Source organism: Drosophila obscura, unplaced genomic scaffold, assembly GCF_018151105.1.
Source record: "Drosophila obscura isolate BZ-5 IFL unplaced genomic scaffold, ASM1815110v1 contig_188, whole genome shotgun sequence".
In the NCBI taxonomy this organism is placed as follows: Eukaryota; Metazoa; Arthropoda; class Insecta; order Diptera; family Drosophilidae; genus Drosophila; species Drosophila obscura.
Genome location: NW_024542776.1, coordinates 378,343 through 404,519, shown reverse-complemented (window position 1 = coordinate 404,519; position 26,177 = coordinate 378,343). Strand labels below are relative to the sequence as shown.

Here is a 26,177-nt window from a genome sequence, read left to right as displayed (position 1 = left end):
AAATGTGATTTCTTCACTTTTAGCTTTTTTTAAAGGCATTTTTATATTTAATTATTTTGCATGCAAAACATATGATATGTTTGCACTCTTTCTACCAAATCTCTCTATTGCAATCTGTTAAGAAGAGAAAAATGCAAAGAGACCGAAAAAATCTTCAGTTAACGGTTAATTTTTATTTTGCTTCTTATCTATGTTCTAATCGTACGTTCGCGACCGAAAACATCATTTTATTGTAATTGCTTCGCATTGAATGCAAGCAGGTGGCTTAAACTGCATGTGTAAAGTAAGTTTTGTGTAACTATTTTATATATAAAAAAAACTTTGGGGTTATTATTAACCAAACTTTTTATTTTGATTTTCGAAGTAGCGTACGTTCGCGACCGTAAGTATTTTTTTTATTTGTTACTTTTACTTTTAATTATTTAACACGCATATAAATATTCGTAGATGGCTAAAACAAGTGAAAAACAGACCCGATATCTCAATAAAATTAAAAGTGATCCACAAAAGTAAAATGAATTGCTCGAAAAAGCAGCTCATTTTTTTCATTTTAAATAAAATTTTCTCTTCTTACTATAAATGTTATTACGTACATAAAATGGAGTAATTAGTTGGTTTTAAGGGAAATATGAACTGATTCAAGGGAAAACGTAAGGTGAAAAAATTTAAAATACATATGGAACGAGAAGGAACGTGTGAGTCGTTTCTGGGGACACGACTCTACTTATACCCGTACTCAGTCAGTATATACATTTTTGAGCTTATGATTTTTTAGAATTTTAGGAAAAAAAAAAAATTTACATTTTACATTTTTTTGCTACATCTGCTATCTACATCTACATATACAATGTCTATTATACATCTAACATGTAGATTGTACATGTTCCATTCATATTCTACATCTCCTCCGCTAGGGATTGCTCGCGCACTGAACGCGGCAGAGTGTGCGAGCGAGAAGGAAAATGGGTTGCGTTGTTGTTTGCGGGAGGGGGAGGGGAAGCAACTGAAAATTAATTTCTTCATTCTGGCTATAATTATGATCCGATCTGATTCAGATTCGGCAATCTGGTAGATATGGTCATTTTCTACGAGAAAGTATCTTTAAAATTGTGCCTGCCACAGATTTTCGTTCTTTGTGGCGGCGGAAGGGGGCGGGGCGAAATTTTGAAATACACTTGTGTGATATCACATGAGTCTGGAAACCAAATTTGGTTTCTCTAGCTCTTATAGTCTCTCAGATCTAGGCGCTCATCAAGACGGACAGACGGACGGACGGACAGACGGACATGGCTATATCGACTCGGATATTGATGCTGATCAAGAATATATATACTTTATGGGGTCGGAAACGTTTCCTTCTCTGCGTTACACACATCCACTTTTACCACAAATCTAATATACCCCTTAACTCTTTTTTGAGTACGGGTATAACAAAAGTACTACAACAATTTTTAAATCCAGAAATCTATCAGAAAAAGTCATTTTGGTTCTCAGCCTAAATAAAAAGTTCAATTTTGTTGAGTAGTGTAATTAGGCGTTTGGAGAAAAGTTCCAAACGGTAAAATGTGATATTCGGAGGGTTTGTCGACCAATTTTATCACAGCCTTGCCGAATTTTATGAACATAGAATTTTATGAACATTACTTAAGACGACGCCCAATTAATGAAACTATACACAAACGAGAAGGAACGTGTGAGAGTCGCTTCTGGGGACGCGACTCTACTTATACCCGTACTCAGTCAGTATATACATTATTGAGCTTATAATTTTTAAAAATTTTGGAAAAAAAATAAAATTTTACGTTTTACATATTTTTGCTACATCTGCTATCTACATCTACATATACAATGTCTATTCTACATCTAACATGTAGATTGTACATGTTCCAATTAGATTCCACATCTCCTCCGCTAGGGGTTGCTCGCGCACTGAACGCTGCAGAGTGTGCGAGCGAGAAGGAAAATGAGTTGCGTTGTCGTTGTCTGGAGGGGGAGGGGAAGCAACTGAAAATTAATTTCTTCATTCTGGCTATAATTATGATCCGATCTGATTCAGATTCGGCAATCTGGTTGATACGGGCATTTTCTACGATACTGCGTTTTTAGTTTTATCGTATCTTTAAAACTGTGCCAGCCACAGATTTTCGTCCTTTGTGTGGGCCGAAGGGGGCGGGGAAAAATTTTGAAATACACTTGTAGCAGTGTGATATCACATGAGTCTGGAAACCAAATTTGGTTTCTCTAGCTCTTATAGTCTCTGAGATCCAGGCGCTCATCAAGACGGACAGACGGACAGACGGACATGGCTATATAGACTCGGCTATTGATGCTGATCAAGAATATATATACTTTATGGGGTCGGAAACGTTTCCTTCTCTGCGTTGCACACATCCACTTTTACCACAAATCTAATATACCCCTTAACTCTTTTTTGAGTACGGGTATAAAAATATCAAAATACGGGATATGAGTTTTGTTCGACTTTTCCTGAGTCTTTAAAGTACGAATTTTAAAACAAAATAGCGCACAAAAAAAATAAAATTTGCATTTGAAAGCTTAATATTTCCCAGACGGTAAGCTGAAGTAACAAAGTGTTCAGAACTACTTTATAAATGAATTTATCAGCTTTTTAGAATGGCAAAGTTCTTTACAACCAGATGTAAGATACTTAAGTTATGTGAAAACGAGAAGGAACGTGTGAGTCGCTTCTAAAGACGCGACTCTACTTATACCCGTACTCAGTCAGTATATACATTTTTGAGCTTATGATTTTTTAGAATTTTAAAATTAAAAGAAAAAATTGTACACTTTACATTTTTTGCTACATCTGTTATCTACATCTGCAATGTATATTTTACATCTAACATGTAGATTATACATGTACCATTTAGATTCTACATCTCCTCCGCTAGGGGTTGCTCGCGCACTGAACGCGGCAGAGTGTGCGAGCGAGATGGAAAATGAGTTGTGTTGTCGTTGGCTGGAGGGGGCAGGGGAAGCAACTGAAAATTAATTTCGTCATTCTGGCTATAATTATGATCCGATCTGATTCAGATTCAGCAGTCTGGTAAATTTGGGCATTCTCTACGATACTGCGTTTTAAGTTTTATCGTATCTTTAGAAATGTGCCTGCCACGGATTTTCGTTCTTTGTGGAGGCGGAAGGGGGCGGGGCGAAATTTTGAAATACACTTGTAGCAGTGGGATATCACATGAGTCTGGAAACCAAATTTGGTTGCCCTAGCTGTTATAGTCTCTGAGATCTAGGCGCTCAACAAGACAGACAGACGGACAGACGGTCAGACAGACAGACGGACAGACAGACATGGCTCTATCGAACCGGCTATTGATGCTGATCAAGAATATATATACTTTATGGGGTCGGAAACGTTTCCTTCTCTGCGTTACACACATCCACTTTTACCACAAATCTAATATACCCCTTAACTCTTTTTTGAGTACGGGTATAAAAAATTCCTCCAATTTTGTACTTTTCAATTTTTTTAATTTTTTGTAAATGTTTTGTTTAAAGGTGCTTAGCTTTTATCACACTCGTAATACGTTTGGGCATACTCTCGACTAAATTTTATATGTGCTCGACAGGTTTCATGCGCCACTTATGTAGCTTGCACGCTGTCCTAAAGCTCATCCAATCCCTATCCCTATTAAGGGTAAACTCTCAATATTGAGCCAATTTATTACGATTTTCGCTCGAGCTCGTAAGAAGTGGTCCCTTTTAGCAAGCAGTCATAAAAAAAACTGGTTGTTGACGGACACGATTAAAAACGGAATCGAAAAGACCCTTCCGTTTTTTTTTTTCGCTCTTCGCTCTTTGCTCAACCAACGGGAGTGTCTTGTCCCTCTGCATTCGTTCACTTGAGACACTTCTTTGAGCCGAAAGTGTCTTTTGCGAATGCATGTGTGTGTGTGTGTTGCGTCCGTGCCTCAATTACGATGAGCCCTATATCTTTCTTCCTTCCTCTTTCAAGCTTTGGCTGCGAGGAAATGTAAAAACAACAACAAAAACCTAACGCAACTACAACAAAAAGACACTTTGTACTTGCACTTGACTCGTTTTTCTCATTGAATGATGCTCAGTTGCTGAGCGCCGAACGAAAGTCTCTCGCTCAGACTGTTTTCGTAGGAAAACACTTGTCCTTCGTTCGCCGCTCAGCTCGAGACCGACAACACGAGATCAACAAAAATACGTATTATGTTCGGAGAGAGAGCACGTCTGTTTCATTTTTCTCTGTCTTTTCCGCGAGCAGACAGCATAAAAAAAATTGGTTGAGCATCTTTTTCGAGCTCTGATTTTAGCCATGTTCTTCGGGTCCCCGTCTTGCTGAAAAAGGATCTTCGGCTGGGCACAATCAAATTAAAATTTTTTTAATTTGAAAATTTGGCAAATTGGTCTCCAAAATATAAAGCTAATATTCTTTTTTTTCATCATTACGATTTTAACCGATCGGCCACTATTTAACAAAAAACTCTTATTGAAGATGATTTTTTTTAATGGTAATTACTGGTGTGTTTTATCTCTATATAATTAAAGAATATATAAAACAAACAAAAAACTAGAAGGAACGTGTGAGTCGCTTCTGTGGACGCGACTCTACTTTTATACCCGTACTCAGTCAGTATATATGTACATTTTTGAGTTTGTGATTTATGTAGAATTTTAAAATGTTTTACATTTTTGATTTTTTTAGCTACATTTTGATACATATAAAATGTAGATTATACACACACAATGTAGATTCTACATCTTCTCCGCAAAGGTCGCGCACTGTACAGGGCAGAGTGCGTGCGAGCGAGAAATAGAATGAGTAGCGTGGTCTCCTGCTGCAGGAGATGGAGGAAGATACAGAAAAATTAATATCTTCATCCTGGCTATAATCCTGGATATGGTAGCTCTCGACGATACTGAGTTTTTAGTTTAATCGTATCTTTAAAATTGTGAGTTCCACAGATTTTTAGTCCTTTGTGGGGGTGGGGCGAAATTTGGAAATACACTTGTAACAGTGTGATATCACATGAGCCTGGAAACAACTCTTCGAGTACGGGTATAAAAATCAAAAGGATTGGCTCATCTTTAAGATTTTACAGGCGATTAAACTGAGAAGTGATGAAAATGTGTCCAAACCTGCTCGCCACTGTACAAACATATGTACATACATATGTATCCATCTTCTCTGGCAGACATCGTGCACATTTTTTCTGTGAAGCTGAGTAATTTTTCCGTTCCCACTATCAGTAAAAAAAAACACTAGAAGGGGAAAAAAACAACCCAAAAAATTACCAACAGAAGGAATAACAACTCCCATTATCGACAAAATGAATGTACAGGGCCGAAAGCCTGATAAGATATAGGAGCTGTTCCAAAGGGCACATCAAATGATGTGCAAATATTGTAGCGTGACAAAAGCACTGGTTCTTATCAGTTCCAACGCCATCAATCGTGCGAAATATCCAAACAGAGCCCAAATCTCTTTGGATCTTAATAAATATATATGTACTAGGGGGTAAGTCCCCTGTTCACTCGCTTTGCTCGAGCGCCAACCCCCGGTTCGCGCGCTCTCACAGCCAACACTGTGCCTCTTCTACCTCATTCTCTAACACACACACACACACACAAAACCACTTATTATTTTATATAATAGAGAGATGTACACACATATGATAGCGTTCCCTGCCTTAGCCAATTTCGATAAGCGATATCCTATGTGTGTATGTGTGGATCTCTAAAACTGAAATAATAGTTACAATAATAGTACATACATATATTCAGCAAAATGGACTAGGGCCGGTTTCTCGACTTTGGGTTACCGGTTAGTTGTCGTTAGGATAAAGTTAACCACCAGATAAACTTTTCGATAAAAAAATTGGGTTTTCTCGAAAGGGCGGTTAATCCGCGTAATCTTTTGAGATGGATTTCTAGTTACCTTTGTTCTTGGTCTCAAAGAGTCCTCTTCAAAAACTCCTTCTCTTCACCTGTTAAGGTTACTTCTGGAGTACCACCAGTGTTACCATCTACTGGTCAGCCGTATCTATACAGTTTACCAAGGTCGAATGGCATTTTCAGCCCCTTGTTAAATGAAAGCTCACTGCTTCAAGATCTTCGACTAGTTAAGCCGGTGTTTTCACCAGGTCCCGACGGAGTTCCCGGCTGTGTACTTAGGTACTGTGCCGACGCTCTGTGTGGACCCCTGCTTAAACTATTCACCCTATCCATTAACTCTTCATGCTCTTTTCTCTTTTCTTTGGGCTGTGCACCAAAATGACTTTTTCTGATTGATTTCGGGATTTAAAAATTTTTGTGGTACTTTTTTTTATGGTGTAATTTTTTTTTAAGAATTTTTAAAATCTGATATTTTTTCATGGTTTTTTTTCAGAGGTAGTGCTTTTATTTTTCACATAACTTAAGTATCTTATATCTGGTTGCATGGATCTTTGCAGTTCTGAAAACGGAGCTAAAAATCGTTAAACAAACCTCAAAAATGAAAAAATAGACAAAAATACTTTTTGGAAGGTTCGGTCCCAACTGCCAATTGGAAACAAAGCAAACGAAAAGGGGTTGAATTTTTGGTACCTGTACGTGTTCCTTTGGCATTGGACCAGCAACGGTATTTTTCAGGTAAAATTAGAACTTTTTAGAACTGCAAAGTTCTATGTAACCAGATATAAGATATTTAAGTTATGTGAAAAATAAAAGCACTACCTCTGAAAAAAAACATTAAAAAAATTCCAAATTTTAAAAAATTCTTTTAAAAAAAACTAAACCTAAAAAAAAAACATAATTCTTTAAAAAAATGTAAACCCCGAAATCTATAAGAAAAAGTCATTTTGGGCCACAGCCTAATTGTCGTGATGACTAGTGTAATAAGGACACTTATAATGACTATTTTCTGGAGTTTTGCGTCGATCTTAATTTTTATTAGTAGATTTATGTGTGCACTCCATAAACAAAAAGTAAAAAACCCATGTATAATGGTGAAAAAAATAATAAAAAATGTTGTTTGGTACGTCATCGACTTTTGGCTGTGCGAAATAATAGGGACAAAGAAATAAAACATGTTATATTTTGTAAAAACAGAGTTTTTCTAAGAGGTGTTTGGTCTTAAACTATTGATTGTAATTAGTTTTAGTAATTTTAGATATAAACACATCCATAAAACAAAGTTTAGATATTAGGGATGGGAAGGAACTTGCTTAGAAGTACCCAGGATACCTATGGACATGAAAAAGTCCACAAAAATGGACTTTCGTACCGGAATATTTGCCGAAACATTGACGTTTTCCCAGGAAATTAATGATAATGCAATAATACATACTATTTAAGAGGAAACATGGAAACTAAAATTATGGTTCATGGTCCGCAGAGACCATTATCATCTTTGGTATAAACCTATTCAATAGATACGGAACTTTTTGGGGTCTCTTGGACTTTAGATTGTTAGCTTAAAGTATTATTCATATTTTAGAAGGGTATGTATCTATAGAATATTTTTTTTGTAATTGTAAGATTTTTTAAATGGGTCTTGCCTCACGAATCTTATCACATTTTTCACAAGAATTCGGAATATTTTTGATTTTTGTTCCCATGTTTCCTCTTAAATAGTATGTATGTCATTTTATAGAGCATTTTCTGAAGCATGGCCAAGTGTCCTTATTATTATTCACATGACTGTATCTAAGTTATCCGCTATTCCTAAAATGTTTGAAAAAATTTCAACCCCGCATTTGCAACATCTCTGCAAATCACCTATATCTCCGTCTCATCACGGATTTATAAGGCGACGATCAACACTCAAAAATTTATTAGAATTTACCTCTTTTATCATTAAAGGCTTCCAAGGTAACTTGCAGACGGATGTCATTTACACTGATATCAGTAAAGCATTCGATTCTGTAAACCATTCCCTTCTAGCACAAAAACTTGACCTTTTAGGGTTTCCGCCTAATCTTTTGAGATGGATTTCTAGCTACCTTTGTTCTAGGTCTCAAAGAGTCCTCTTCAAAAACTCCTTCTCTTCACCTGTTAAGGTTACTTCTGGAGTACCAAAGGGCAGCCATCTAGCCCCCCTACTATTCACACTCTTTATTAATGATCTGCCTTCAGTATTAAAAAACTCTTGTATGCGGATGATGTTAAACTCTGTGTCCAGTATAAGGACAATTCATTTCACTCTTGCTTGCAATCCGATCTCAATATCTTTCAGTCCTGGTGTTGTGCAAATATGTTACACCTAAATGCCTCGAAATGCAAAGTAATGACATTTCATCGCTCCAGCCCCTTTTTGGATCCTTATAGGGTCTGCGGTGGTTCTCTTAAGAGAATTACCTTGGTTGATGATCTTGGTCTTAAGCTAGACCCCAAAGTTAAAGTTTTCGGAACACATTTCTACCATGGTAAATAAAGCCATGGGCTTGCTTGGGTTTATAAAAAGGTGGTCAAAGGAGTTTGACGATCCCTATATAACGAAGACTCTATATCTCGCTTGTTCGTCCGATTTTAGGGTACGGCTCTTCCCAGTACAAAGTACACCAGGACCGTATAGAATCAGTCTAGAAACACTTTTTATTTTTTGCTCTGCATGGCCTTAACTGGGATGCAGGTGTGAGACTGCCATCTTACCCTCGTAGATTGCTTTTAATAAACCTTCCCACCTTAGTTAATCGTAGAAAAATGCTTAGTGTGATTTTTATGCACAACGTGATGTGATGTAGATAGCCCTGACTTGTTGAGCCGCATAAACTTTACGATTCCTATCAGATCTACTAGAAACTTTATTCCTTTGTTTCTTCGACTGTGTAGATCAAATTATTCCTTGCACGAACCTTTTAGGGTCCTATGCTCGGACTTTAATTCCCTCTACCATATAATATCCACCATTAATTCCCTTCGTCTTCTTAAATCACTAATACTAACATACCTTTCCCGTAATTAGTACTATCTCTTAGCTATCTTTGAATATTAAGCTCTTTGAGTTGTGTTTATCTTTAATTTTCCTCGAATTTTAGTCTAACCCCTATCTTTCCTGCATGCTCGCGATCGGTTCGGTAACACTCGTCGCGCGTCATGCGGCAGCGCCCCTCGGTCGGTTGGGCGAGGGGCTGTGTTTCTGCCTGGGTTCCGCGCGTAACAGGCTTCGGCTTGGTGTCGCATGGGCCACTTGATGGTGCAATCATTGCATATCAACGTCCAGACAAAAACAATCCGAACTAAAAAAAATAACAGGTGGCTTTTAAGCGCAAAAAAAGTGCTGCAGAGAGCAAAACACATGATTGCTTTGACTATTGCATCAGCTGTTTATTTTTATACCCGTACTCAAAAAAGAGTTAAGGGGTATATTAGATTTGTGGTAAAAGTGGATGTGTGTAACGCAGAGAAGGAAACGTTTGCGACCCCATAAAGTATATATATTCTTGATCAGCATCAATAGCCGAGTCGATATAGCCATGTCTGTCTGTCCGTCTGTCTGTCTGTCTGTCTGTCTGTCTGTCTGTCTGTCTGTCTGTCTGTCTGTCTGTCCGTCTTGTTGAGCGCCTAGATCTCAGAGACTATAAGAGCTAGGGCAACCAAATTTGGTTTCCAGACCACACAAAGGACGAAAATCTGTGGCAGGCACATTTTTAAAGATACGATAAAACTAACCAAATTTGGTTTTCAGACTCATGTGATATCACACTGCAACAAGTGTATTTCAAAATATTTGCCCCGCCCCCTTCCGCCCCAACAAAGGACGAAAATCTGTGGCAGGCACAATTTTAAAGATACGATAAAACTAAACGCAGTATCGTAGAGAATGACCATATCTACCAGACTGCCGAATCTGAATCAGATCGGATCATAATTATAGCCAGAATGAAGAAATTAATTTTCAGTTGCTTCCCCTGCCTCCTCCTTCCAACGACAACGCAACTCATTTTCCTTCTCGCTCGCACACTCTGCCGCGTTCAGTGCGCGAGCAACCCCTAGCGGAGGAGATGTAGAATATGAATGGAACATGTACAATCTACATGTTAGATGTAGAATAGACATTGTATATGTAGATGTAGATAGCAGATGTAGCAAAAAAATTTAATATGTAAACATTTTTTTTTTTAATTCTAAAAAATCATAAGCTCAAAAATGTATATACTGACTGAGTACGGGTATATGTAGAGTCGTGTCCCCAGAAACGACTCACACGTTCCTTCTCGTTTAATTCTAAAAAATCATTAGTTTAAAAATGTATATACTGACTGAGTACGGGTATAAGTAGAGTCGCGTCCCCAGAAGCAACTCACACGTTCCTTATCGTTTTTCGTAGGGAGTGAGCCGAACAAAAACACCAAAAACAAAAAACGAGATCCGCAGGAATAATTATTTTATTTTATTATTATTATTATTATTATTTTATATCTTCTTTTTTCCTTAAGTTTATTAAATTTTACCGGTATTAATCGATTACAACCGATTCAAAAAAAGATAGGAACCACATCCGACTGCTTTCTCCCCAAGACAAAAACTTTCTACAGCATATCCGTATCCGTATACCCAGCTAATATTTTTCACGAAAGTCCAATAGATAATCCAAAATAAAGCACCATTTTCCTTAAACCAAACGATTTCAAATGTGGATGCGCCAGCCGTTTATATTATTTTTTCCATCACTGTATATTTTTTACGGAGTCGTTTCGCCCTCTTCGTTTCACACATCCATTTTTACCACAAATCTAAAATACCCCTTAACTCTTCGAGTACGGGTATAAAAAGGGTGATCAAGGGTGATGTAGATAGCACTGACTTGTTGAGCAACATAAACTTCACGATTCCTATTAGATCCACGAGAAACTTTTTTTCTTTGTTCCTTCCACTTTGTAGATCGAATTATTCCTTGCATGAATCGTTGTTTAGGGTCTTATGATCGGATTTTAGTTCCCTCTACCATATACTATCCACCACTTACTACCTTCCTCTTCTAAAATCATTAATACTAACATACCTTTCCAGTAATGAGTATTATTTCTTAGGTATCTTTGCATGTTAAGTCTATATTAGTCTAACACCTATCTTTCGTGCATTTTCCGCGATCGGTTCGGTTACATGCTTCATCTAGCAGAGCCCCTCGGTCGGTTAGACGGGAGGAGGGCTGCGATTCTTTCTAAAATCCTCGCATAACAGGTTCGGCTTGGTGTAGCATGGGCCACTTTATGGTGCAGTCATTGCAAATCAACGTCCATATAAAAAGCTCAGTTGGCAAAAATACACATAGCGGGTGATCAAACTCAACTCCGATCGTCGTCGAGTTTTAAAAAGCAGAAGTCTGTATAAATATAGGGAGAAAAAAAAGCGTTGAATTCCGGCATAAAGACCATCGTTCTACCTTTTCCCCAGTATGTCGACAGTTTTCCGATTGACAATGGAAAGTTAAGTGAAACAAACAAATAGAAATGCCGAATACACGGATTTATGTTTAGTTTGAAAAATAATTGAGTTACATTTGAGTGGCGTGATCAAAAAATATGTTAAGCTACCAGTTGTCAGAGAACTATATTTGAACTGCTAGTAACAACATATGCGCATTTCCAATAAGGAGTGACGTGACATTCGTACAACGAAAAATAAAAAATATGTAGAATTATGTTGAATTCAAACTCTTTTGCTATTTGCATGTAATTAAGTTTCTCTATATTCAATAAAAAAAAACGAGGGGGAACGTTGAGTCGCTTCTGTTGCCGCGACTCTACTTTTATACCCGTAGTCAGTCAGTATGTGAGCTAATATGTGGAATTTTTAAATATTTTAACTTATTTGTTTGCTACATCTTTCAATTACATCTCTCTTCTTTCACTTCCGCCAGAGGGCGCACATTGCACGAGGAAAACTGTGTATGACCGAGAATGAGTAGCGCTGCACGAGGAAAAGTGTGTGTGAGCGAGTATGAGTAACGCTGCACAGCGCTGGAATTTTTCATTCTGTCTACAATAATAATCCGATCAGATCCAGATTCGGCAATCCGGTATATATGGTATTTTTCTACGATACTGTGCTTTCCGTTTTCTCGTATCTTCGAAATTGTGGATGCCACAGATTTTCGTCCCGTTCGAAGATGGTTTTAATTAAATTTAAAAAAACAATGAATCATATTTGAGTAAAATCATAACCATTTTAAAGAGACATTAATGCAAAACATGAACACAAAATTTGACTTAATATATTGGCCAAACTTTCGCTGAAATCGGAGTTTGAATTGATTGACATAATCTCGAAAACGAATAGAAAACGAAACCTTAGAACCACTTATAGGGCTAGTCAAGAGGTGTATCATAAAGGTAAAACTGTTTTGAAAATCTGTCTTATTTTGGCCTTTCTACCACTGGAAATGCGTACGAATGTCCCGTTCGACTTCAGGCCTGAAAAACTCGAACTCGGGTTACAGAAACTCTGCGAATTGGGTTACACAATAACATTTTTTGGAATAATATTTGAAATGTGGAATGCTAATTCCCCAAGAATATTAAATACAAAAACCATTCGGGTTTTTTTTTTATTATTAGCCGAAGAATCTGGCGTGAAGTTACGAAATTTATTGAAGAGTCCAGAAATTGACACCTGACGACGAGTTTTGCAAATGAAAACTTTCATGCATTTGTGATCGACAACGCAGAGAAAACAAGAACCAGTCGACACTGAGTGGCATGCACTCTCTCTCTCTTTCTATTGGTATCGCTATTCACAAAACGGACACATTGATTAGTTGGTTAATCGTTAATGGAAGAAGGGTGATTGTATTAGAATTGTATTGTATGGACAAAGCAGGCTACGCATTTCTACTAATTTTTCTTGTATTGTCATGAGATGGGTGAAACATAAAGAGAGCGAAATGAAGTTGAACTTTGAAACCCGTTATCTCGCTATCTCATTAAGGGAGCGCTTTCAAATATTTACATTATTTAATTTGAAAGGTATCTCTTCAATAATACAAGTAAATAAGAACTGTTGGCTAACTTTTCATTTTTTGGACATGGTGCACCTTTCTGTGGAAATTCCCAAATCGGGTCGATATTATTAATCACACTTGTTACTTATTTGATTTTGATGGTTTTTGGCTATACTTACAGCTCCAAGAAATGGGAGCCCAAAATATTTAAAATTTACAATTTCAGAAAAGGGAATGGGGAATGCAATATGCACTCAAAGACTCCAAAGTCTAACGCAATATACATATGTACCGTATTTCTATACCCGAAAAATAAACTTACGCACACAGCCGCAATCTTTTTTTGTCGATGCTTAATCAGGGAAGAGCGGGAAGAGCCTGAACAACACCATCGTCAAAACATGAAAAATTGACATATACATACGTAAATTTCATTTAACCAAATAGATGCTAAATACGCAATTGCACAAAGTATACTTATGTATGTGAATATGCATGTATGAATGCGTGCATGCATGCCAGAAAGTCGCAGCAAACGTCGAGTCAAAAGCAAAAATAACAGCTGAGCTACAGTGCAAAAAAGGCTAAAACAGCGGTAGGAAATGGGAGTTCATAGTCGTGGTGCTGTCAGGGCTCCATACATACACAACAACAGCGATTGACCCGTCATCTGGTTCGGCGCTGAGCTGGACATGCTGCCTAAGCAAGGTGAGGAGCTCTCGCAGAATTGAGCCATGGCTGTACAAAGCTGCAAGTGCTTTTAATACTGCTCTTAATGATTACCGTTGTTGGGCTTAATTTTTTATTTTTATTTTATTGGATTGTTGTCAATTAAAAAAAACGTCAAGAGCAAAGACAACAAACAAAAAACAACGCGGGACCACACTAAAGGTTAAGAATAACAGTATGACACAGAACACACGAAAAAAAATCGATCGAAAGCTAGATCGAAATCACCGCAGCGCAATGCGTTCCGTTCCGCGCACACGTTGCTTGTCGCTTGTCAAAATAGGAATGAGCAAAAGGCACGGTAGAGCAGCAAACGGCACGCGCACGATCGACGACGTCGCAGTCCGCTGTTGGTAATCGCAATCGTTTCACTAGGCACAGATTATGAACAGTGCTACCAGCTCAAATATATTGCCACAGAAAAACAAACCGCAAGCTATCTGAGTAAGATATTTGTATTCTAAATTCGTTCCTTTATTGATGTAACTGGCATTTTATACACTTTTTAATTTTCTAATACTATGCTGATGGAAATTATTTGTTTTTTTTTTTTTAATTAGCGTATCACTAGACCTATAAATACCAACGGCATGGTGGATTGGGAAGAATAATGCAAATTTGTACAAACAGTAAATACAAATATATATACATACGTATAAGTACATATAAAATATATTTTTTTGTATTTCAAATATTTATACGTTTATCAACTTATAGCTCTCACCACCAACGGTAATTAATACACACACATGCATATGTACATGAAGGTGCAAGTCCAAATGTGCTCCCACACAGTTAGGTACCCTAATGGTAGAGAAGAAGGCGGAAAATATTTTGTTTAAGAGCACACAGCGGATAGAACGGGTTCCTAATTAAATTAGCACATCAATAGGTAGGTGCTGAGCTTGCCAACAAAACTATTTTTGACAAGCGAGAGAAAAGGGACTAGGTGAGCAGAATTGTAAAGTGAGAAGAAATTCAGCAAGGCGTTGAAAATCCAGCTATTGAATCTCTTCTGAGGGAAGATAATAATATAATATAAAATAATCTACATAGAAAATTAAAATAATTAAATAAGTAACATACGTTGGAGAAACATCACATCTACAGAAAAATGTACAAATCAACATATGTAAATAAATTAAGCGAGAGAGACTTGGTAACCAAATCAAACTATACAGCCTAGGCGGAGCCCTGGTCAGCAGTAGGTGCCGTGCCGATATTTTGCTTCGACTGGTCCCTGGCTTCTCTTTTCGAATCGATCAGAGCACAATCACGTGATCTCTGTTTAATTAGTATTTTCGCAGATTTCTTTGAAATGTTCGAAAACACACACACACATACCTTTTTTGGATTTATAAATAAATGACCAAGTCCACAGCAATGCGCTATCGCTCGGTCAAGCTCTGCGCCTCTACTCTAGCTGACACCAAAAAGCCAATATCATGAAAAACCATACCTGTTAGAACAATAACAACATAAATAGCAATATGCACTTGACAATGTGTAGGGACTGTCATTTTAAAAGCGCAAATGTATGCTGCGGTCAAAATAATAGTAATGCCAATATGACTTTTCATATATTCTCAATAAAAGGACTTACGAGCACTTCCCCAAAAGAATTTTAGTGTTTTTAGAAACTACTTTAATTGCAGATTGTACTAATGGAACAACTTAAAATAAACCATCAACATTTTTAGAATAAAATTAAAATGTTGAAGTACATCAAAAACGGGTCGCTCAAAATAATAGTTTTCATAAGTGACTACGGTCAAAAAAAATTTTCGAAGAGTGTTCTTTATATCCAGTATAATAACTCTATATTCGAAGCTAGTTTTAAGATTTAGTTGAGTAGCCTATGTTAGCTTTACCGCATGAACGACGCTAACTATATTTTGGCACCTTTCTACAGAAATCTTCATCCAGGACCTTTGTAGCACATCCAAAAGTTGATCGTGTTATTTATGAGACTTCTCCTTTCACACTACACCATACATACACCAACTCTATTAGATTGAGATCGGGTGATAGATCCGACCATTCCAATGAATTTACCACTCTTTGGCAGCTTTGCGGCTGTCCTTTGGATCGTTGTCCTCCTGAGACGTCCAAATAAGTTGCATATCCTCAGATGCATAAGGTAGCATCATATCGGTCGATATATAAACGTATAAATGATTCAATATGTTCTTAACCCATTTAATGGTCAAATTCCGTAGCAGGAAAAACTCCCCCAAACCATTGTTTAGGATGCCGCAATTTTTAGTTTTCCAAAAATATTTTGGCGAAAATTTAGGCAACCGGGTTCGTCTTAGGTAACAACGAGATATCAGGCTAAAAAAAAAGCTATTTTGGACTCGTCCGACAGAAAAATATACCTCCACTTTCCCAATGGTCAATTTAAATATTTCCTGGAAACCTTTAATAGCCGAGTCGATATAGCCATGTCTGTCTGTCCGTCCGTCCGTCCGTCTTGTTGAGCGCCTGGATCTCAGAGACTATAAGAGTTAGGGTAACCAAATTTGGTTTCCAGACTCATGTGATATCACACTGCTACAAGTGTATTTCAAAATTTCGCCCCGCCCCCTTCCACCCCAACAAAGGACGAAAATCTGTGGCAGGCACAATCTCGTAGAGAATGACCATATCTACCAGATTGCCGAATCTGAGATCAGAATCAGATCGGATCATAAATATAGCCAGAATGAAGAAATTAATTTTCTGTTGGTTCCCCCGCCTCCGCCAGCCAGAGACAGACCCGCTACTCATTCTCTTTCTCGCTCGCACACTCTGCCGCGTTCAGTGCGCGAGAAACCCCTAGCGGAGGAGATGTAGAATCTAAATGGTATACAGTGGTGCTCATAGACTTAAGCCACTGCCACTACCATAAACTGTTTTCTTAATAACTTTTTTGAACATATTTAATTCGGCGACATTTTCACATTTTGCAACACTGTTATTTAAGCAGCTGATCACAGTAAAAAATGACAAGTAGGAATTCGGAGGTTCCCAAAAAATTGACTAAATGTCAAAAAGGAGTATTGCGCTCTGCTCATATACTTAGGCCACCTTGAGCTAAAATCGTCAAACTTGTGTTTTTTTCCGGGAAATATTGAATACTCAATACGTTTCCCAAATAATTTGACCGCTATGGATAAAAATAAAAATACAAATCCGGCCGAAAGAAAGCTAATATGGGAATATTACGGAAAAAAACACAAGTATTCTAAAAATTTGTAAGACTTTACATTTTTCGCGTGGCAAAGTCAGAAATGCCATTGCATTTTATAAGAAACATGGAACCTGGGAAAATATTCCACGTGAAAAGCCCAGAAAAACCACTTTAAACGACGATAGACGGATTGCCAAAATCAGTAAAGCCGATCCGTTCTTGACTTCGACGCAAATCAAGGTCAAATGGTGGCAGATTATGGCGTGAATGTGTCATCTCAGACCATAAGAAGACGGCTAAATGAATTCGGGTTATATGGACGCACTGCCCAAAAAAAACCATTGCTGTCCATTAAAAATGTTAAAAAGCGCCTTCAATTCGCCAGAGCATATTCAAAAAGGTCCCAATTTTTGGAACATGATTGTTTGGAGCGACGAATCCAAGTTTAATGTCTTTGGGAGTGATGGTAAACCATATGTACGACGTCCTCCAAACAAACAATTGGACCCCAAATTTCACCGCATCGGGCGTAGGTCCCCTAGTGAAGATAGAAGGCATTATGAACGGCGAAATGTACAGGGACATTCTTATTAACAATTTATCTGGAGAATATGCCGATAATTTGCCACTTGCCTGGATATTTCAACAGGACAACGACCCGAAACACACCAGCAAGATAGTCAAGTCGTGGCATAGCCAACAGGCAATCAATGTTTTGCATTGGCCACCGCAGAGCCCCGACTTGAACCCTATAGAGAACTTGTGGGGAATTCTTAAACAAGTCGTTGGCCAAAAAAAACCAGCAAATAAAAACGATTTGTGGCGAATTTTGCAAGAGGAGTGGAAGAAAATCACCCCTCAACAGTGCGCACGCCTTGTGGATTCAATGCCAAAGCGTTGCTCCGCTGTTCTTAAGCAGAAAGGTCATCCCACTCAATATTAAAGTAAATTTATTAAAAGTATAAGGAATATTGGGCAAATTTTAACTTTTTCAAACATTTTTTTTCAGGTGGCTTAAGTATGTGACCACGACATTTTGGAGAAGGTCTCAGATTTTTTAAGTTTTTCGTTGAATATATATTTTTATAACTTGGGTGTTCTTCTATTAGAACACTGATATAATGACTAATGACACTGAATAATGTGACACAAAAAATTGGAGCTGTGACATAAAAACTTTTCTTAATTTTCGTTTAAATCAGAGATGGACACGCCGTGGCTCTTTCAACTCCCGCGGCTCTTTCCAAAATGTTTTTCGGGAGGCGCCAGCAAGTCGGCTCAGACGGTCGTCGCTCGCGTACAGCGATCCGTGAATTTTACAAAAACAATGCCACAGAAATTTGGCGTCAAAGAGACGCCAAAATTCAAAATGCTTCGAAGGCGCGATCTGTGTCTTGGGCTACGCACATGAAAATCAGAACAACAACAAGTGTATTCACTTTGCTCGCCCATTCTGACTCCTAACTGCGACGCGTCGCGACGGGGGTTGTTTTTTTTTGTTTTTTCTGTCTGGCTCTTTCCGTTAGTTTTCGTGCCCATCACTGGTTTAAATTCTTGGTTGAAGTCTTGTGGCTTAAGTCTATGAGCACCACTGTATGTATAATCTACATTTTAGATGTAGAATATACATTGTAGATGTAGATAACAGATGTAGAAAAAAAAATGTAAAGTGTTACATTTTTTTTTTTTAATTCTCAAAAATCATAAGCTCAAAAATGTATATACTGACTGAGTACGGGGTACGGGTATAAGTAGAGTCGCGTCCCCAGAAGCGACTCACACGTTCCTTCTCGTTTATGTACTCCAACATTTTAATTTTTTCTAAAAAATGTTGGTGGTTTATTTTAAGTTATTATCTGTTATTAAAATCTGCAGTTAAAGTAGTCTCTAAAAAAACTAAAATTATTTTTGGGAAGTGCTCGTAAGTTCTTTTATTGAGGATACATGAAAAGTCATATTGGAACTACTATTATTTTGACCTCAGCTGTAAATATACAGTTGTGTTCAATCAAGAAGTAGTGCCGCAACTCACTACTTTCAAAACTCTTTTTGAGATAGTTCTAGTCTTTCAAATTGAACAAGTGATACCTTTACGGAAAGCCTGGAAAGTAAGCATTGGAAAATCGAAGAAACCCCGTTACGTTTGCATTCCATCTTCTTGTTTTTCATGACTTTAGACCACTACTCATTATATCTTCTGTTCAATGAAATAGTAGTGCTGGGTTTAATTAATTTTTAAAAATGAAAAAACAAAGCAAATTAATTTAAATAAGCCACCATCCGCAAGCTCAATTTAGATATCGAATAAATTATTCATCAAATTGATGAAAGAAAGTTTTGGACACAGCGGTACTTTTGATTTTGAAGCGTTGAAGAAATCATTGCTCGGTCCAGAAGAGGATACCCAAGAGTTAGGCTAAAAACTTAAGGCAGGAGGTATAATAGGATTGAAAATTAAGTTGTATGCACTCCCACTATTGTATTTACCCCAATTAACTAAAAGAAGTAGACTGGAAATCGAATTTGTATGCGAAAAACTAATTTTTTAGAGGATGGTCGGCGATGGTCGAAGGCAAGATCAGGCCTTTAATATTCTCAAAAATTATGAAACAAATTTTAAATCGCTCTGTCAGTGATGTAACAGTTCTTAGACGGTCTGTTATACATTATTTGAATGCAAGAAGTCCCAGAAAGCTCCGCGTTTGGATCTGAGCGTACATGGGTGCACGACTTCAGTTTGGAAGATCGCATGTGGTCTGGCCTGTGTTCACAGTGACAAAAATGCTTTTGACTGATGATAGTAAAGTTGTATTATATGGTTATATAAACTCAAAAGATTATGTTTGGCATTCACAGAAATCTGACTACCACCTAAAATCATGAAAAAAATAGCATTGGGCACGCTAGGCTGAGCCTTATGGGGCCCAGCTCATATAAGCTAGTACTTTCTAGCCTGGCGTTCGAGTATAGTATGGTTTTGAGCGAAACCATATTACAGTTGAAAAATTTATGTTAAAAGGATCTTTTAACAGGATAAAGACTTAAAATACCCAGAAAAGCTCGCTAGGAATTGATTTTTATCGGAAAAGATCGACGTTTTGCCATGGCCAACTGTCCAACTGGATATAAATCTCATCGGAATCTTATGCTGGAATACCAAATACATTGTTGCAACTGCAAATCCGTGAACCAGAGCCAAGTTTTAGCAAGTGGTTCATGGAATATTGGCTCAAATCCTATTGAAGCGTTGGCAAGAGATTAATGACCCATATCCGGCCGATGCAAGTTCGCAATGAAAACCAAATTGATAAAAAACTAAATATTAAAGCTCAAGAAACATGAAGAACATGAAATATATGTTTTTATTTGAGTTTCGTTGTTTTTTTCAATTTTCTAAGAAAGTACTACTATTTCATTGAACAGCATATTTTATGGGTATTCGGCTTATGGCATGTAAAACAAGAAGATGGAATTTAAATGTATGGATATTTCTTCGGTTTTCTAATGCTAACAGTCCAGTCTATTTTAAATGGTATCATTTGTTCAAGTTGGATAACTGAAAATGTCTCAAAAAGAGTTTTGAAAGTGATGAGGTCCGGCACTACTATTTCATTGAACACAGCTGTATATATACATACATATGTACATATACATATGTATGTACATTTTGAAATATTTCTGCATTGATTTAAAATACTCTTCTGTCAGAAGAAAAGCTCCTCTACAGCAGCACACAACACTGCTAAAACGGACTTAAGCAATGGCCAAATAGTCTCGATCATGACGCAACTATATAAGGTGGTCTCATCGCCAGATCTGCTCTCTTTTGAGGACGGCATTTTTGCCAGTCGTTTGTCAAACGTCGTTTACTATCTCTTTCTAGCGCATGGCTCTCTGAGAGCCGAGAGAGTGGACTGAATATGTTTATCGTCCTCCACCCAACTGATGGGACCAACTTATATAGTTGCATCATGCTCTCGATGTCTGTATTCGCGTGCGTGTGTGTGTGTTCGTGTGTGTTGAGTGAGCTCGAGAGATCGAGCACGAACTAGAAAAAATGTGAAATTTCAAAATATTGCGTAAATTTTCGCTCCAATAGTTATATGCTCAGCTCGTTTTTTGAAACTTATAAAATCAAAAATACTATATACGAAAACCGATGAAAGAAAATGTATATTTCGTCGGTATGGCATTTAGCCCGCGACGAAAGAAAAAATTTAACTCGTATTCACTAAATTCACGCACCGTTAGCAGAAAGCAGAGTAAAGAACAAGTAGTGAAAACAAAAAAAAAAGCGCCTGCCCAAACTCTTTTCCTTGTGTTCGGAGTGGTTCCTCTTTGCGGCCGTTTGTGTGTTGCAGTGTTTGCATGTGTGTGGGGATGCGCATGTCAGAGAAACGACGAACGTAAAATGCAGCTCACCTTCCCATCGTTTTGCTTTTGTTTCACATGAACGAACAATCCTTTCAATATTTGATCTGATATTTATTTTATTTTTTGTATGCCGATTATGTGCTTTGGATTGTATTCGACTAATTTTCCACTAAATTGCTAATAGTCGATGGTCTTCCAACATATCTTTCGCGTCTGTTGGAAAAACGTCTCTCCCAACGTCGGGGCCGAGAAAGAAGAAAGATAGCGAGCGAGAGCAGTAGCAGTAGCAGTGACGCAAGGTGAATTTACTTATAAGGTGACGTCTTTAGCAGATACAAACAACAACAAACAAAGACTGCTATCTCTTTCTAGCACTTGTCTCTCTAAGAGCCGAGAGAGCGAGTTGAAAAAATGGACCACAGCGGACGACTTCACCTTATTACTAAATTCATCTTGCTCCAAGCATATCAATAACAGCTCGAAAAATAAATGTGTACTCTATATTTTTCAATTTATTTATTTTTCTCATAAACAATCACTTTTGCATTTCATTTTAAGTTTAGCCGACGCTAGCCGAAATGTTCTCTTGGCTGCAGCGCTTCGTATGTGAGCGTACATGTACGTATTTATTCAGTTCTCTTTTGACAGCAGGCTCTTTCGGCGTCGCGAGACCGACGGTAATACACACAAATACGTATGTAAATACATATACATATGTATATCTTTATGCATTTTTATGTCTTTTGAACACGTATTATTGGAGCTTTTTTTGAACTTACCTCTTTACAATGGCAGCAACTGAGAGTAAGCTTCAGCATGATAGTGGAGTAACTGCAAGGTGCTTTTCTGGGTTTTTATTTTTATTTTTGGGGATGCGTTTTTCTCACAGACATATATATATGTACACAAAAAGACGAGCGGCTAAGAACTCGGACAAAAAACGCAGCGCGCTTTGGTAACAACACACATACACTACACAAAAAAGAATAGGTACATTTCTGTATTTCGTGATATGCATGTATGTGCGAATACGTGCACACAAATGTACAAAACAAGAAATGGTATTCAAATATTTTATAAAAGTATATTTGCAATGTGAACTTTTAATTTATGTAGACACTGTAGAATTAATACAATTGCCACCACAGACAGGCACACAATAGGCTGGGTGAAGCAAAAAAGAGTCTATGTAGAAGTAGTGCTACTCCGGACTTTAAAAAAGACGATTTTTTGGTCTTCCACTCTGCAGGCATCCATTCAATGGTGCTCTTTCTCTCTCGCACTATCAATTACAAGTCAAACGCAGAGCTGTATGCAGTGCATGGCACGCATAGTACACAGTCAAGACAGCAAAACGAACGATTTTGATGTTTATTCACAGTAGGCAATGTAGCAACGAAATTGTATTTAGTATTTATAAACTAAAAAGAGGCGTGGGGGTGAGCCGTTTTGCTTTGAAGAACGACGTGTGGCAGTGTTATCATCGAGCTATCGAAAAAAAATATACCGATTGACATATTTTCAGTCCTTAAAGATAGTACTCAGTTCAGCCTAGTACTCATATAGCCTAGTATGGCCAGTGGTGTGACCAGGGGTGTGCAGTGCATTCCGTACGGTTACACTGCTCAGACAGCTGCTTGGTTTTGTTTAAAGTGAATAAAATGCAATTCTTCAGCTGGGGCCGCTCTTCCCCAGGCATATCCTGGGCTCCCCAATATTTTATTGGCAAGGTAATGTGTCTGACTATCAGCATCAGCAGATGACGACGCCACTCGTGCCGGACACCGTGAAGAAAAAAAGTTTTGAAAACAATATTTGTTTTATATTCATGAAAATTAATAAAAATAATAAATTATAATATCCATATAATTGTCATTCATATAATACTGCATTAATTAGATTCTATTTGTTTTCATTATTAAAATATTTCATTTGGTTTTTTGTACTCTTATTGCAATGTTTGCTTCGTGTTTGCTGGCAAAATATATCAAATTGATATAATTTTCGAGGTGGGTCTAAACATAACAAAAAAAAACAAGCAAATGCCATCGGATACTTTTCTAATATCTACCGATCTTTTTTATGTATTGGTTTCATACGAATGCCCTGATTTGGCTGATGAGCAGTTTTTTCGGTACTGAGTACTCGGCTTTACGGCCATTGGTGTCTATATAGTAGTTGCCATGTAGTAAAATGTGTAGTTGCCATGTAGCAATATATTTGGATATTTTATTTAAACAATATTTTAACAAAAATTCAATTAAATAAAATTGCTTAAAATTAGTCAATCTAGTTGAAAATTTATTGATTTATCAGATAAATCAATGTTTTTAGTGCTGAGGGTCCTAGCTAGCTAGTAATACTAAACGGAATATCAATACCTAGGAATATAATTTCCGATTATGAAAAAAAAAAATAGAACGATTTAGGGGAACTTATTTGGTTCGTTCACTGAAGTTCATAGTTCTTTTTTGTTCGTTCGTTCATGAACGACCCAACACTAAACAAAACCGATTGATTTGTGTTCCAAATTTTACGTAATTCTACTTGCGAAAATGTCGCTCCTACGCAGAGTCATGTGCAGGACTACGTCCTTTCAGTTGTAAGTGTCTGACCTCTCACATCTTAGATATGTTAGCCATTAAATTCGTTTTTGGATGGTGCTGTAGATTAAACGCCAAGAAAATCGCAACTTCCCGCTGCGCGTCGACCAAAGATACCGCTCCACTCGATATAAAAACGGCCTTGGCCCGTCCCGAGGAGTTGGAACAGCGTAACAAATTGAGCGGAACGATCACCGTGCCCACTGCCGTAAATCTTAGTCCCATTTCCGGAGTGCCTGCAGAGCAGCTTAAGGATCGTCGTGTGCGCATTCACATACCACCTAAAAATGCAATGCAAAGCGGCACCGACAACATTAACAATTGGCAGATTGAGTTCGACAATCGAGAGCGATGGGAAAACCCTCTAATGGGCTGGGCCTCTTCGTAAGTATAGCGATAAGACTGTTAATGGCCTAGTACACATTAACCTTGCGTATTTCACAGTGGCGACCCGTTGTCCAATTTAAATGTGGAGTTCGGAAGCAAAGACGAAGCCATCACCTATTGTGAACGCAACGGCTGGCGTTGGTATATCGACGGCGAAGAGAAGTCCAAGAAGGAGCGCGTCAAGAACTACGGGGTCAACTTTTCCTGGAACAAGCGAACGCGTGTCTCTACCAAGTAGATTGGGCAGTTTAATCACTCGGTGAACTATCAAAGTTTAAATGCACGAGCAAAAAAAAAACCACGCCTTGAGATTCTTTATGTCCCGATGAACGTTTCAATGTATGAGTTGCAAAGTTGAGCTTGAAATGGAAATGTGCATCGTCTCCAATAGAATTTAACAAAGCAAAATGTAGCTGAACGAACTGAATGCTCTTCATTTAGTTGGGGCTTGCTTTTGCGATGCCGGGTTTGTTTCTTTTGCTCCTGGTGGGTCACGACTCGCAGTGAAAGGTGAACGCAGGGTAGGGAAGTCCCCTGTATGCGTATGATCCCTAACCGTATTCTTCTCTTGAACGAAACTGCTAATGTCCGTAGATACTATTATAGTTCATATAATCATTGATCGTAATCACCGTCCGCTTACATCGAATTCCAGTGGTGCTTTAACATCAAGGGCAGTGCAAAACAATGCATGTACATATGTACATACATATATTTACAATTCTTACATTTATGTTAAATATGTGGGAAAGTACTCAAGTACATCCATATTTACAAATGTATACGATTCAGATTTGGCTGTTGCTTGTAAGCCATGAATATGTCCAGTGACATTACTGAAACTTAAAGTTAACTCCAAAAGAGAACAGTGAACGCCATCAACAGGCAAGCGGCACCGACCCAGGGCGACTTACGCTCACCAATACGCGCAAGCTTCCAAAACGTGCCAAGTAGGCTGCAATGAAGATATATGTATTAGAACGGAAGGATGGTGTTTAATGGGTCCTGTCCTACCCAGTCTTTTTCCGGTCGATGATGCTGGGGAACATAGACCGCAAATACGCACAGGTACAGATCAGAAGCAGGATAACGGAAAGCAAGCTGTGGAAATTGAACAGGGCACTCTGGTGAAGAGAAAGATTTAGTGATTACTGTTCTTTACGCAGGACCACGGTTTCCATACCATTGTTGCTTGACAAATTGATTATGGGCTGTGCTGGTTGCTATGATTGACAATAGTTAACGCTAATGACGTGCCACATACATGTTCTTGTGAACTAGTTCTTGATCGATACAAAAGAGATGGGTCGAAATGAGGAACAGCATATTTTATTGGAACTATGGTGTTAAGTCGAGCCTCAAGCCTAGTACTCAGACGCGCTAAATTTTCCGTCGACCGAAATTGCTATATATTCCGCTCGGTGCCCAGTGTGATCAAAGTGGTCAATCTGCGTTTTTTTTTTTACAAACAGAAATCTGTTAAAATTTCAAATTTTGTATTAGAGCAAGCAGAAATGTCTTATTTGTGTGCTCTGTGGAGCTGTAGGACGCTAATGCACACTGCAATATTGGATAAATCCGATCCTGAAGGACAGATATGGTTTCAACCTGGTTTCTATCTCCTTTTAAATAAATAATATGAAACCCGGGTATAAAATTAATAAATTATAATATCCATATATGTTTTCATTCGACTGCATTAATTAAATTTAATTTGTCTTCATTATCGCACTTTTGTAGCTGGATTTCCTTCCATATTTAATGTGTGTGTGTACGTGTGTGTGTGCCTTTTTGAAGACGAAAGATAGAATATTTATATTTTCCGCTCGAGATGGGAAAATACCATCGGTTGCTCTTCTAGTATGTATCGAATGGCCTATTTCGGAACTGGTACCGGTCTGCGAAACGCCTGCTGCGAAATTTTCGGTCTAACAAAAACCAGGGATGATTTCTTATCGGTTTCATACGAATATCATCCCTGATTTCG

General features: G+C 37.9%; 4 protein-coding genes across 6 annotated transcripts in view; 1 reads left to right on the top strand and 3 right to left on the bottom strand.

Annotated features, from left to right (window-relative positions):
• Nucleotides 1-21,337, bottom strand: part of LOC111072159 (6-phosphofructo-2-kinase/fructose-2,6-bisphosphatase 1) — a 39,823-nt gene extending 18,486 nt beyond the window's left edge. For 2 of the 3 annotated variants that reach the window (XM_022363838.2, XM_022363839.2), the window contains exon 1: nucleotides 13,571-13,942. In XM_022363838.2, the coding sequence (XP_022219530.1) occupies nucleotides 13,571-13,661 (91 nt within the window). In that variant the 5' untranslated portion in view covers nucleotides 13,662-13,942. Of the gene's footprint in view, nucleotides 1-13,570; nucleotides 13,943-21,248 lie in introns of those variants that run through there. The other variant, XM_022363840.2, reaches the window with a different exon arrangement.
• The window catches only part of LOC111072158, a 71,962-nt gene extending 49,288 nt beyond the window's left edge, over nucleotides 1-22,674 (bottom strand). The window contains exons 1-2 of the mRNA XM_022363837.2: nucleotides 22,580-22,674; nucleotides 21,980-22,172 (exon numbers count right to left, since the gene is read on the bottom strand). The gene's annotated coding sequence lies outside the window, so the exon portion shown is untranslated. The remainder of the gene's footprint in view (nucleotides 1-21,979; nucleotides 22,173-22,579) is intronic.
• Nucleotides 22,675-23,680: 1,006 nt separating this feature from the next.
• Nucleotides 23,681-24,612, top strand: LOC111072160 (NADH dehydrogenase [ubiquinone] iron-sulfur protein 4, mitochondrial). Its single transcript, XM_022363843.2, has 3 exons — nucleotides 23,681-23,802; nucleotides 23,870-24,187; nucleotides 24,248-24,612. The coding sequence occupies exons 1-3, from the start codon at nucleotides 23,756-23,758 to the stop codon at nucleotides 24,426-24,428; spliced, it is 546 nt and encodes a 181-aa protein (XP_022219535.1). The 5' UTR covers nucleotides 23,681-23,755; the 3' UTR covers nucleotides 24,429-24,612.
• Nucleotides 24,613-24,904: 292 nt separating this feature from the next.
• On the bottom strand, nucleotides 24,905-25,484 carry LOC111072161 (protein kish). Its single transcript, XM_022363844.2, has 3 exons — nucleotides 25,374-25,484; nucleotides 25,205-25,314; nucleotides 24,905-25,145 (listed from the first exon to the last, which is right to left on the bottom strand). Exons 1-3 carry the CDS (start codon nucleotides 25,374-25,376, stop codon nucleotides 25,040-25,042), a joined length of 219 nt encoding a protein of 72 aa, XP_022219536.1. The 5' UTR covers nucleotides 25,377-25,484; the 3' UTR covers nucleotides 24,905-25,039.
• Between the last annotated feature and the right edge of the window lie 693 nt (nucleotides 25,485-26,177).